Genomic DNA, 13,336 nt, shown 5'->3' on the forward strand with positions numbered 1-13,336 from the left:
GGGGAAGAGATTCAGCAGAATCTGGAGGATTTACAGGAGCTTCTCCAGAAAGGCAACTGTCCAGATAATTTGGGATTTAACTTGGTTCTAACTAAGGAAACTTCAGTAATTTACAAATCATCCTTTTAGTAAGGCCTGGAGATGAGAGCAGGGTTGTAGTAGACTAATAACTGTCTTTTAGCATTAAAACATCACCAAACTGTGTTCTACACATTTCTTAAGCCTTCTTTAAATAATCAACTTGACTTTTTTTTTAACCAGGCTTAGGGATTAAGAGGTAGTGCTCAGCGCCCTGGGAGTCCTGAAGGACTGCAGAGCTCATCTCTGCTGTTTCCCTCTGTTTTATTGGTTTTAATTAGAGGGGTCAGCCGATGGCTCTGTGATTTCACTCCAGCTAAAGCCTCTGACCCTTTCTGAGGGCGAATGTCGGAGTGCTGAACTATTTCACTGCCATATGAGCTCTCATTGGCCTGAGCTAACCTACACGTCCCTTTTTTTTTTTTGCAAACCAGTGCAAACAGGAGAGTCTGGAAGAACCTGTTTGGAAGGTGGCCTCTCATTATGTCACAGCTATGTGGCATCGATCTCGTAACCTACCCAACCCTTCACACTTTGAACCCTGAGTTTCCCTGACGTTGGGGTAACAGATAGTTGTTTCTTAGCCAGACTCAGGAGGGGTTAGAGACGCAGAGACCAAGAACGGGTGTAGATGCTCAGTGTAGATGGTAGGTGTAGATGGTGAAGACGAGCTGCTGGGGAGGACAGGACCCGGGCGTCCTGGGAGGGAAATGCTCCCTTCCTGATCGGCTTCCTGTGCGGTCCCAGGGAAGTCATGGGGGGCGGGGGAGGATGGCCCCAGGGCCCCTGCTGGGTGGACACTGCTCTCCTCCTGCCTCTCTCTGGTCTCCAGGGAGACCTGGCCTCTGAAACTTGACTGGACTTCATAATTACTGGGATGCTGGACAAATAAGCCTTCTCTCTGCTTCCGATAACTTTGGGACAGATGATCCACGTGGGAAGACTCACTTCAAAACAAGAAAGCACCTCAGTCCCTTGAACCTTGGGAGCATAGTTTTCCAAATAATTCAACTTGACTTCAACAGTTCTCTCCACGTGTTCATTCCCTCAGCCTCTTTTCCTGATGAGCAGAGATGCTCAGGATGACCAGCACCAACTGACTGGGCCAGAACCTCAGAGCTCAGAGTAGACTGACATTTCTTCCTCCCAAGTTCTCACTTTGAAAACAAACCCATCCATTAAACAGATTTTGGTATCTGTAGCCTTCCTTTCTTTAACCGCTCCCCCCACCCCGCTGTGTGGTTCAGGCTCACCCAGCTTAGCCCAGGGACCCCCCAACAACAAGCATCTCCCTCTCCTCTCCTGCACTTTCCCACCTGGTCCTTCTCCACTTGATCGGAAACCAGAGGAGTCATCATAACTCAGAACTTCACGATCAGGGCACCTGTTAAAAAGGCAGAGACGTCCAGACGGATGACCATAGGGGAGCTCATGTGTTATCTGGAGCTGGGCGGTGAGGTTCTCAGTGGCAGGGATCACACCCACGCTCACTGAGCTCATCACGAAATAGGGGGGATCTAGACTGGCTACAGAGCTCCCCAAAGCTGCCTAGCTTGGGCAGGTCCAGGTTCCGGAGCTCGTCCACGTAAAGGGCTGAGGGCTACCTCTCGGTCCGCTGATCACCTGGACTAACCAGGCGTCCCAGTTGCCTTCATTTTGGGGGCTCTGATGTCCAGCTCCTCTTCCAAAGCCCTGCTTCCCTTCCCTTGCACACCGCAGGCCTCCGCCTGCAGGAAGTGCTCCACTGGACTCACCCAGGCTCAGAGTGACCCCCGGACAGCACCCCAATACGGGCGTTTCTGGTGCTTGCAGACGCACTGTGCCGGGGCTCGGACAGCACACACGGCGCATCGCTGCCCTCTGGAAGTCGGGCACGTTCCCAACAAGCAGACAGGTGAGTGACGCCACGTGCGCCTGTGGGGCGAGGTGCTGGCCGCGGGCGGGAGATGCGCAGGGCACTGTCTGGGGAAAGGTTAATTCTCCAGCTGTGGGCGCTTTTAGAGCAAATTCTCCGTGCAGACGTCGGCCAGATGACTCGGCAATTAACTCACTTAAATAAAAGCCCTTTCCATACTGTTTCCGGGGTTCTCAAGGCAAGAATGCTGAAGTGGTTTGCCATTCCCTTCTCCAGTGAGCCACGCTTTGTCAGAACTCTCCTCCACGACCTGTCCATCTTGGGTGGCCCTACACGGCATGGCTCATAGTTTCATTGATTTAGACGAGGCTGTGGTCCGTGTGATCGGTTTGGTTAGTTTTCTGTGATTGTGGTTTTCATTCTGTCTCCCCTCTGATGGAGGGGCAGCAGAGCTTGTGGGAGCTGCCTGATGGGAGGGACTGGCTGTGGGGTGAACCGGGCCTTGCTCTGGTGAGTAAGGCCATGCTCAGTAAACCTTTAATTCAATTTTCTGCTGGTGGGTGGGGCTGTGTTCCTTCCCTGTAGTTTGGCCTGAGGTCAAACTATGGTGGGGAAGTGGCATCACAGACTCAGTGGACATGAGTTTGAGGAAGCTCTGGGAGGGAGATGATGATGGACAGGGAAGCCGAGCGTGCTGCAGTCCACGGGGTCACAGAGAGTTGGACATGACTGAGCGACTGAACAACAACAATAACGATGAAAGCCCAAGTGTGCCCCTTTCCTTATTCTGATTAGATGACCGTGAGCCCACCTCTCCAGCCTGGGCCCTGGAGAGACGCCTCCGGACCTCAGTCAGTGGGCTTGCCCTCACCTTTTCCACCTGGGCCTGTCAAGCATCAGGAGCAAAGTCACCAGCCACAGGGCCTGACGCTTAGCTTTGCACCTTCATCTTCGTAAAAAGTCAAATTCTTTTCCCAAGTTTACATGAACTCTGGAATGCAAAGATCGGGTTAAAACCTGAGAAATCTGGCCGTGTGAATTTGCTTCACCTATGATGTTCTAACTTTATCGTTTATTATTTTGAATCCCTATATTTTCCATATTAATGATTTGAATACCTTCAGAGCACCTGTCTCTCTAAATGGTACGAGCTAGTGGACAAACCTCCCATTTAGCATCATCTCTACCATCAGCAAGCTCCGGGAGACGGTGAAGGACGGAAGCCTGGCGTGCTGCAGTCCATGGGGTCACAGAGAGTGGGTCACATGACTGAGTGATTGAACAGCCACCATCAGCATTACAGCCAGAACTTTGAGAATTTTGCTTCTGGATTTTTAAGAAAGTGTACAGATTGCATCCCCAAGGTCTTTCTTGCCGCCTGCAGCTACTGAGGCTCTGTGTGAAATGGGCATTTCCACCTTCTTGAGTTGCTGCTCTTGCTGTTGAAACAAAGTCCTGATCCTGTGCTCAGCTTTGTAGATTTCCAAAAGATGGAAATCTTTTCCTGGGATTTCCTGGGATGGCTTTACTGCAGCCAGTTAGCCTCCACCCCATTATGGGGCTGACTGTCTCCAGAACCATCATAGAAGGAGGGTCAGACTTGTGGTCACTATTTTGGCTTCTTTGCACAAAGTGTCACTTCCTGATCTGGGACCAGTTTGAAAACAGATCCCCCTCTGGGCTGGACACTTCCCATGTGCCATCACTTAATATCCTTCCTGACCACTGTACATGGTTTTACAGCTGTCCTGAGAGAGGGTGGAATTATAACATGCTCTCTGTGGTCACCGGGACCGCAGGTCCAGTTTGTGAACAGCCACCAATGTCTGCATTGAAGGACCAGGGTCCCTGATAAATGAGCCAGTGACAGTTTACCTGTTTAATTCAAGAGGTTCATTGCTTTGTCTTTATACTTTCCAACCAAAAAGTTATTTCCTATTTGTCAAGTGTTTTAAATCCTGTTGTTCCTTACACATAATTGGAGGTGGGTTAGTATTGCCCTCGGCTTTTCAAAACAAAAATGCTGAAATGATACCAAACCAAGGCATCCTTCCCTCACTAAGACAGGGAGTCCATCTCTCTGAGTTTGTAACCCACAGAACCACAGCCACCCTCAACATAGGCTCGTCGACTGTCACGCCAACAACCCCAGTGCCTCCCTTGCCTAGTTCTCTCACATTTAGGTGGTCGCTCTTTTTCTTCCTGGGAAATGTGACTAATCACCCCCAGAAGGGTGTGTCAAGGACAGCTGGCTATGGGTGTTGACTAGGGGCAGAGAATCTCGTGTTCTGTCGAGGTAGTAAGACAGAGGGTCCTGGTGGGACAGAATATTTTTATCAGGTATATGTGATATAGTATGACTATATCATACTATAGTATGACTCCTATGTTTGATTCTTGTTCCGTACTACTCCTATTTCTTTTAATTCTCACTCTTTTAAATGTCCTCATTCTGTGTGAGCTTGAGAGGAATGTGAACTCTGCTGGGCACTGCATTCTGGATTTATTCATCAGAGCAAACTCGTTAACTGTTACTCAGCCCCTTTATTTTTTGTTTGCCCTAAATTAAAAAATACATTTTTATTTTAACGTAAGTTTCCTATGTGCTGTTTACCCAGATTCACCAATTTTTGACCTGTTGCTACATCTGCTGTATCATTCTGTGTGTGTGTGTGTATGTATACACGTAAATATACATATCCATTGTTTATATTTTCCATTCCCCTCGGGGATAAGCTGCATATATTAAGATCAGTGCCCCTCTAACCATAAAGACTTCCGTTCCTGTGACCAGCCCTGTTGGGTCAGGGCTCACCCTGCTCCAGCATGACATCATCTTGACTAATTGCATGTCCTAATAAGGCCATGTTCTGAGGTGCTGGGGCCAGGACATCAATACGGGAACTCTGGGGTGGGGGGACAGTTCAAGCCATAACATGCCCCTCAGATTTCTTTTCATTTATTTTGCTTGGAATAAGCTGGACCTCTTAGATCCGTGGAGCCACATTTTTGCATCCAGTCTGGGAAATTCAGTCACTTTTTTTGATCATATCTGCATTCCTCTGCGTTCTCTCCTTCTTCTTCTGGAATTCCGGTCCAGTGCTTTTCCGCATCTTCTTCTCTCTCCCCTCGAACATTCACCATCGGCCTTACCCCTCTAGTCAACAGGAAACAGTGACAGTGGACTCTGCCCTACTGAGGGTCCAAGGCCTTTAAAGGCCCACCTGCTGTGGGGTGAGTGATGACCTTGGGTCTTGAAACACAAGATTTAGGGAGCCAGAGAGCATATGGAAGGAAAGAAAAATTTTAATTAGGGAGATAATTTTAGTGAAGTTGGGAGAATATAAATTATGTATTTTAATGAGATCAGGGAGATGGGCCTGCCTGGAGCAAGATATTCAAATATAAATAAAATATGAAGGAGTAGGAAAGAAGAACGTCTTGAATACTAGTCCTCTTGGAGCGGATCACTGTAAAACATGTTTGTACAGCTAAATAATGCGACAAATATTCTAGTTATGAAGATCTGTTGACTTAACCTGTATTCTGCAGAAAAAGTCTGCCCTGACGGCTCAAAGGAAATCGTGTTTCCAGATGGGACGGTGCAGCGTCTGAGTGATGGCCGTGAGGAGACTGTATTCCCAGATGGGACCGTTGTGAGCATGGAAAGGTTGGTACCAGGACAGGCAGTGTCAGTCTGAAGTCTCTGGAATTTGTGGTTTGTGCAGTTGTCAATTCTCTGGATTAATTTAATTTTTGTAAAAGTTTCGGTATTTGTATAAGTATAATAGAAAACGTCATTGACCCTAGAAGTTTTGTCTTATGACCTTGATCTGATTGATTTCATAGCGAACATGGATCTAAACACTTGTTTTTAAAAACTATTACTTTTTAATCGGAGGATAGTTGCTTTACAACAGTGTGTAGGTTTCCGCCGTGCGTCAGGGTGAGTCAGCCACAGGTATGCGTATGTCCCCTCCCTCTTGAAGCTCCCTCCCTCCTCCCACTCCATAGACACTCATTTTTAAGTGTTTCCTTCACTGACATTGGTCATGACTGAATTGCAGCCATAAAAAAAATCTCCAGCGTTTGGTGTGTGCCCACTGAGACCGTGTTGTATAGCAGCCCGAGCCTGCAGCAGCACACACATGAACAACTGCCTAAGATGCATGGGGACGTGCCGTCCTGACAGGGGACAAGCAGGGACGCACCCCCTGCCCTATGCCGACTCTCAGACCCTCGAGCTCCCCCTACCCACAGCCCAGGGGCCCCGGGTTCGGTGGGCTGCTGCCTCCGTGGGTCCCCTCTCCCGTCACGGAAGCCACAAGAGTCGCCATCACTGCCGGAGTCACTGTGCTTGAGCAATTCTACACCAGGCTCCTGCCGCTCCCCGAGTGACTGTACCTCAGGTCCCTGCCGATCCCCGGGTGATTCTACCTCAGGTCCCTGCCACTCCCCGGGTGATTCTACCTCAGGCTCCTGCTCCCCAGGTGATTCTACCTCAGGCTCCTGCTCCCCAAGTGATTCTACCTCAGAATCCTGCTCCCCGGGTGATTCTACCTCAGGTCCCCGCTCCCCGGGTGATTCTGCCTCAGGCTCCTGCTCCCCGGGTGATTCTACCTCAGAATCCTGCTCCCCGGGTGATTCTACCTCAGAATCCTGCTCCCCGGGTGATTCTACCTCAGGTCCCCGCTCCCCAAGTGATTCTACCTCAGGCTCCTGCTCCCCGGGTGATTCTACCTCAGGTCCCCGCTCCCCGGGTGATTCTGCCTCAGGCTCCTGCTCCCCGGGTGATTCTACCTCAGGTCCCTGCCACTCCCCGGGTGATTCTACCTCAGGCTCCTGCTCCCCAGGTGATTCTACCTCAGGCTCCTGCTCCCCAAGTGATTCTACCTCAGAATCCTGCTCCCCGGGTGATTCTACCTCAGGTCCCCGCTCCCCGGGTGATTCTGCCTCAGGCTCCTGCTCCCCGGGTGATTCTACCTCAGAATCCTGCTCCCCGGGTGATTCTACCTCAGAATCCTGCTCCCCGGGTGATTCTACCTCAGGTCCCCGCTCCCCAAGTGATTCTACCTCAGGCTCCTGCTCCCCGGGTGATTCTACCTCAGGTCCCCGCTCCCCGGGTGATTCTGCCTCAGGCTCCTGCTCCCCGGGTGATTCTACCTCAGAATCCTGCTCCCCGGGTGATTCTACCTCAGAATCCTGCTCCCCGGGTGATTCTACCTCAGGTCCCCGCTCCCCAAGTGATTCTACCTCAGGCTCCTGCTCCCCGGGTGATTCTACCTCAGGTCCCCGCTCCCCGGGTGATTCTGCCTCAGGCTCCTGCTCCCCGGGTGATTCTACCTCAGAATCCTGCTCCCCGGGTGATTCTACCTCAGAATCCTGCTCCCCGGGTGATTCTACCTCAGGTCCCCGCTCCCCAAGTGATTCTACCTCAGGCTCCTGCTCCCCGGGTGATTCTACCTCAGGTCCCCGCTCCCCGGGTGATTCTGCCTCAGGCTCCTGCTCCCCGGGTGATTCTACCTCAGAATCCTGCTCCCCGGGTGATTCTACCTCAGAATCCTGCTCCCCGGGTGATTCTACCTCAGGTCCCCGCTCCCCAAGTGATTCTACCTCAGGCTCCTGCTCCCCGGGTGATTCTACCTCAGGTCCCCGCTCCCCGGGTGATTCTGCCTCAGGCTCCTGCTCCCCGGGTGATTCTACCTCAGGTCCCTGCCACTCCCCGGGTGATTCTACCTCAGGCTCCTGCTCCCCAGGTGATTCTACCTCAGGCTCCTGCTCCCCAAGTGATTCTACCTCAGAATCCTGCTCCCCGGGTGATTCTACCTCAGGTCCCCGCTCCCCGGGTGATTCTGCCTCAGGCTCCTGCTCCCCGGGTGATTCTACCTCAGAATCCTGCTCCCCGGGTGATTCTACCTCAGAATCCTGCTCCCCGGGTGATTCTACCTCAGGTCCCCGCTCCCCAAGTGATTCTACCTCAGGCTCCTGCTCCCCGGGTGATTCTACCTCAGGTCCCCGCTCCCCGGGTGATTCTGCCTCAGGCTCCTGCTCCCCGGGTGATTCTACCTCAGAATCCTGCTCCCCGGGTGATTCTACCTCAGAATCCTGCTCCCCGGGTGATTCTACCTCAGGTCCCCGCTCCCCAAGTGATTCTACCTCAGGCTCCTGCTCCCCGGGTGATTCTACCTCAGGTCCCCGCTCCCCGGGTGATTCTGCCTCAGGCTCCTGCTCCCCGGGTGATTCTACCTCAGAATCCTGCTCCCCGGGTGATTCTACCTCAGAATCCTGCTCCCCGGGTGATTCTACCTCAGGTCCCCGCTCCCCAAGTGATTCTACCTCAGGCTCCTGCTCCCCGGGTGATTCTACCTCAGGTCCCCGCTCCCCGGGTGATTCTGCCTCAGGCTCCTGCTCCCCGGGTGATTCTACCTCAGAATCCTGCTCCCCGGGTGATTCTACCTCAGAATCCTGCTCCCCGGGTGATTCTACCTCAGGTCCCCGCTCCCCAAGTGATTCTACCTCAGGCTCCTGCTCCCCGGGTGATTCTACCTCAGGTCCCCGCTCCCCGGGTGATTCTGCCTCAGGCTCCTGCTCCCCGGGTGATTCTACCTCAGGTCCCCGCTCCCCGGGTGATTCTGCCTCAGGCTCCTGCTCCCCGGGTGATTCTACCTCAGAATCCTGCTCCCCGGGTGATTCTGCCTCAGGCTCCTGCTCCCCGGGTGATTCTACCTCAGGTCCCCGCTCCCCGGGTGATTCTGCCTCAGGCTCCTGCTCCCCGGGTGATTCTACCTCAGAATCCTGCTCCCCGGGTGATTCTGCCTCAGGCTCCTGCTCCCCGGGTGATTCTACCTCAGAATCCTGCTCCCCGGGTGATTCTACCTCAGGTCCCCGCTCCCCAAGTGATTCTACCTCAGGCTCCTGCTCTCCGGGTGATTCTACCTCAGGCTCCTGCTCCCCGGGTGATTCTACCTCAGGTCCCCGCTCCCCGGGTGATTCTACCTCAGAATCCTGCTCCCCGGGTGATTCTACCTCAGGTCCCCGCTCCCCGGGTGATTCTACCTCAGGCTCCTGCTCCCCGGGTGATTCTACCTCAGGTCCCCGCTCCCCAAGTGATTCTACCTCAGGCTCCTGCTCCCCGGGTGATTCTACCTCAGGTCCCCACTCCCCGGGTGATTCTACCTCAGGCTCCTGCTCCCCGGGTGATTCTACCTCAGGCTCCTGCTCCCCAAGTGATTCTACCTCAGGCTCCTGCTCCCCAGGTGATTCTACCTCAGGCTCCTGCTCCCCGGGTGATTCTACCTCAGGTCCCCACTCCCCGGGTGATTCTACCTCAGGCTCCTGCTCCCCGGGTGATTCTACCTCAGGCTCCTGCTCTCCGGGTGATTCTACCTCAGGTCCCCACTCCCCGGGTGATTCTACCTCAGGCTCCCGCTCCCCGGGTGATTCTACCTCAGGTCCCCGCTCCCCAAGTGATTCTACCTCAGGTCCCCGCTCCCCGGGTGATTCTACCTCAGGTCCCCGCTCCCCGGTTGATTCTACCTCAGGTCCCCGCTCCCCGGTTGATTCTACCTCAGGTCCCCGCTCCCCGGGTGATTCTACCTCAGGCTCCTGCTCCCCGGGTGATTCTACCTCAGAATCCTGCTCTCCGGGTGATTCTACCCCAGGTCCCCGCTCCCCGGGTGATTCTACCTCAGGTCCCCGCTCCCCGGTTGATTCTACCTCAGGTCCCCGCTCCCCGGTTGATTCTACCTCAGGTCCCCACTCCCCGGGTGATTCTACCTCAGGCTCCTGCTCCCCGGGTGATTCTACCTCAGGCTCCCGCTCCCCGGTTGATTCTACCTCAGGTCCCCGCTCCCCGGGTGATTCTACCTCAGGTCCCTGCTCCCCGGGTGATTCTACCTCAGGTCCCCGCTCCCCGGGTGATTCTACCTCAGAATCCTGCTCCCCGGGTGATTCTACCTCAGGTCCCTGCTCCCCGGGTGATTCTACCTCAGGTCCCCGCTCCCCGGGTGATTCTACCTCAGGCTCCTGCTCCCCGGGTGATTCTACCTCAGGTCCCCGCTCCCCGGGTGATTCTACCTCAGAATCCTGCTCCCCGGGTGATTCTACCTCAGGTCCCCGCTCCCCGGGTGATTCTACCTCAGGTCCCTGCTCCCCGGGTGATTCTACCTCAGGCTCCTGCTCTCCGGGTGATTCTACCTCAGGCTCCTGCTCCCCGGGTGATTCTACCTCAGGCTCCTGCTCCCCGGGTGATTCTACCTCAGGTCCCCGCTCCCCGGGTGATTCTACCTCAGGTCCCCGCTCCCCGGGTGATTCTGCCTCAGGCTCCTGCTCCCCAGGTAATTCTACCTCAGGCTCCTGCTCCCCGGGTGATTCTACCTCAGGTCCCCGCTCCCCGGGTGATTCTGCCTCAGAATCCTGCTCCCCGGGTGATTCTACCTCAGGTCCCCGCTCCCCGGGTGATTCTACCTCAGGCTCCTGCTCCCCGGGTGATTCTACCTCAGAATCCTGCTCCCCGGGTGATTCTACCTCAGGTCCCCGCTCCCTGGGTGATTCTACCTCAGGTCCCCGCTCCCCAAGTGATTCTACCTCAGGTCCCCGCTCCCCGGTTGATTCTACCTCAGGTCCCCGCTCCCCGGGTGATTCTACCTCAGGCTCCTGCTCCCCGGGTGGAGCCCTGCGTCCTCTCCTTCCTCCTTCAGAGCTACCTTCCGGCGCCCCGCGAGCAGCTCTGCCTGAACAGGCCCGCGGCCCCGGCCTCTCTCCTGAGCTCTCCTCAGGCCGCTCTCAGCCCCACTCAGCACCTGTCTATACCCTGACTCCGCAGGTGCCTCCACTGCTCCCGCCCTGGCAGGATCTGTACCCCCGTCTACCAAGATCTGGGGGTGAGGTGTGCAGACCTGGGAGGTCACACCCCTTGGCCCCCATGGGTTCCCCACGGGAAGCACTGGCCACTGACAAGGTTGTTCTCTCCACCAGGAATGGTGACAAGACCATCGTGCTCAGCAACGGTCAGCGGGAGATCCACACGGCCCAGTTCAAGAGGAGGGAGTACCCTGATGGCACCACCAAGACTGTGTACCATGATGGTCACCAAGAGACCAAGGACGCCTCTGGGAGGGTCAGGGTTAGGGATGAGGCTGGAAACATCATCCTGGACAGGAAGCAGCTTCTCCCTTACCTGTGACCTTCCAACATCACCTTGACCTTCCAACCCTACCTGTGACCTTCCAACCTTACCTATGAACTTCCAACTTTACTGTGACCTTCCAACATTACCTGTGAACTTCCAACCTTACCCGTGACCTTCCAACATTACCTGTGAACTTCCAACATTGTGACCTTCCAACTTATGTGTAACCTTCCAACTACATTATTTGCTAAAAAAAGAAACAACTAATATTTGTGGCCCTAAATGATGAAAAATCATGTAGAACTTGAGGACTACCCAAGTTATCCAGAAATTATAAAGAAAGAGACAGCCTGGTCCCCAGGTCTCCTGGTTAGAAAAGGTGGCTGCATCAACACTACAGTAGCCAGAGAACAGGAAGCTCCCCGATAATGATGCCAGGGCCCCCGGCCAGACTGCTTCCTCTCTGCCCATCACAAGAACCAGCTCTACACGTGACGGGCGGCCTTCCCTGGGCCCTGGGTACCTCTACCTCTGCCTGCAGCTGGCCCCTGGTCCTCTCCGCCTGAATTACACCAGCTTAGCCTGACCATCCCGTCCATTATCCTCAGCGCACCAGTGCCCATGATCTTGCTGGGCCAGATAGGAAGACAGTTCACGCCACTACAGGAGCACCCACAGGGAGCCTGACCCAGGATCTGAACGACCTGGCCTCATGCCCATCGCTGAGTGGGTGGTAAGCCACCTCCTGAAACTCTGCATTTTCAAATCTCACAGTCAAGGCAATGACAGTTGCCTCTTTTATTGTTTTGTAGGCAGCCTAGAAAATAAGACACAAACTGGCATTTAACTGATTTTTATAGTAAAATAGAAAATCCCAAAATACAAGAAAGGAATAATTTCCTGAAAAATCTTATGACGAGACGTTTGTCTGTGCTCATGTCTTCATGTGACAGAAGTGAAATATCATCTGTTAGTGACTGTGATCATTTCAGCCCTAAAGCCTATGGTGCGCACACCACGGTAGCCTCAGTGGTTGGTTGAGGCTTTTTGAAGTAACCCAAGAGTAATGTGTGGTCTTGGCTTTGACTTGAAAATCAAAGCATTCTATTGCAATCACACTGGATGGGGCCTTTTCCGCTCAGGAGGCAGCTACCACGGGGTGAGGTCATTTGTCAGATGTAACAGACAAAACCAACCCACTGCTGAAAAGCCAAAAACAGAAAAAGTGAAAGGTGAAAGTGTTAGCTGTTCAGTCGTGTCCTACTCTTTGTGACCCCACAGACTGGCCCACCAGGCTCCACTGTCCATGGGATTCTCCAGGCAAGAATACTGAAGTGAGTTGCCATTCCCAGGGGATCTTCCCAACCCAGGGATTGAACCCAGGTCTCCTGCACTGTAGGTAGATTCTTTACCTTCTGACCACCAGGGAAAAGCCAGAAATGTACTCGCTCATTGCTTTGACTATTTTGAGTTGGCTTATCCTGAAAATTTTCATTAAAGCAAACAAAACAAAATACAGCTCTACCAAGTTAAAGGACTTCTTCTAGCTGTTTGTGGAAATCAGGGGAAGAAAGTAACATACAATTTTGTGGGTAAACTGTGTTCAAACACCAGATAATCTGCCTGACGGGCAGTCTGCATGAACGATTACCTGCAGAATGCTCCCCAACAGCCACGCACGTGAGATCGTGGGTCAGAATAAGACAGGTCACCAGGAAGGCCTGTGTGTGCTGTGTTCTGGTATGCTGCATATCAGAACAAGCTTATAAAAATATTTCATTCTGATTCCCAAAATCTAGAACGTACTTTTAAATCTGGGCTTCCCTAGTGGCTCAGTGTCTGTCTGTAGAGGCAGGAGACTCGGGTTCCATTCCTGGGTCAGGAAGATCCCTCAAAGAAGGAAATGACTACCCACTCCAGTATTCTTGCCTAAAGAATTCCATGCACAGAGGAGTCTGGTGGGTCATAGCATCGCAAAGAGTCAGACATGATTGAAGCGACCTAGCATGCATGAATGCATATATCTGTATACCTGCAGCAGTTCACAGCACGCTGAGTTGGTTGGAAGGGCATCGACAACCTCAGAGGACAGGGATGATGGACATCCGGGAAAAACAGGAAGAGCCAGCCACGGACTCCAGAGGTGGGGTTTGAAGGAGGAGCCAGGCTTCCCCGCCCAGGCCGGTCCTCTGTGGTCCTGGGGAAGGCAACCCACTAGTCTCCAGCGCATCCTCCCTGAACGTGTAGCCTGCACTTCGCAGAAGTGTGTTGAG

General features: G+C 53.5%; 1 protein-coding gene across 21 annotated transcripts in view; it reads left to right on the forward strand.

Moving 5' to 3' along the window:
* LOC145521150 (uncharacterized) overlaps positions 1-11,323 on the forward strand; it is a 38,266-nt gene extending 26,943 nt beyond the window's left edge. For 12 of the 21 annotated variants that reach the window (XM_081529303.1, XM_081529308.1, XM_081529302.1 and 9 more), the window contains 3 exons: positions 1,891-1,972; positions 5,486-5,603; positions 10,910-11,323. In XM_081529303.1, coding sequence (XP_081385429.1) covers positions 1,891-1,972; positions 5,486-5,603; positions 10,910-11,117 — 408 coding nt within the window. In that variant the 3' untranslated portion in view covers positions 11,118-11,323. Of the gene's footprint in view, positions 1-1,797; positions 1,973-5,485; positions 5,604-10,909 lie in introns of all 21 variants that reach the window. The other 9 variants (XM_081529312.1, XM_081529300.1, XM_081529311.1 and 6 more) reach the window with 1 other exon arrangement.
* Positions 11,324-13,336: the final 2,013 nt, after the last annotated feature.

The sequence above is a fragment of the Giraffa tippelskirchi genome, chromosome 9 (assembly GCF_054371585.1).
Source record: "Giraffa tippelskirchi isolate mGirTip1 chromosome 9, T2T-mGirTip1v1.2.pri, whole genome shotgun sequence".
NCBI lineage: Eukaryota > Metazoa > Chordata > Mammalia > Artiodactyla > Giraffidae > Giraffa > Giraffa tippelskirchi.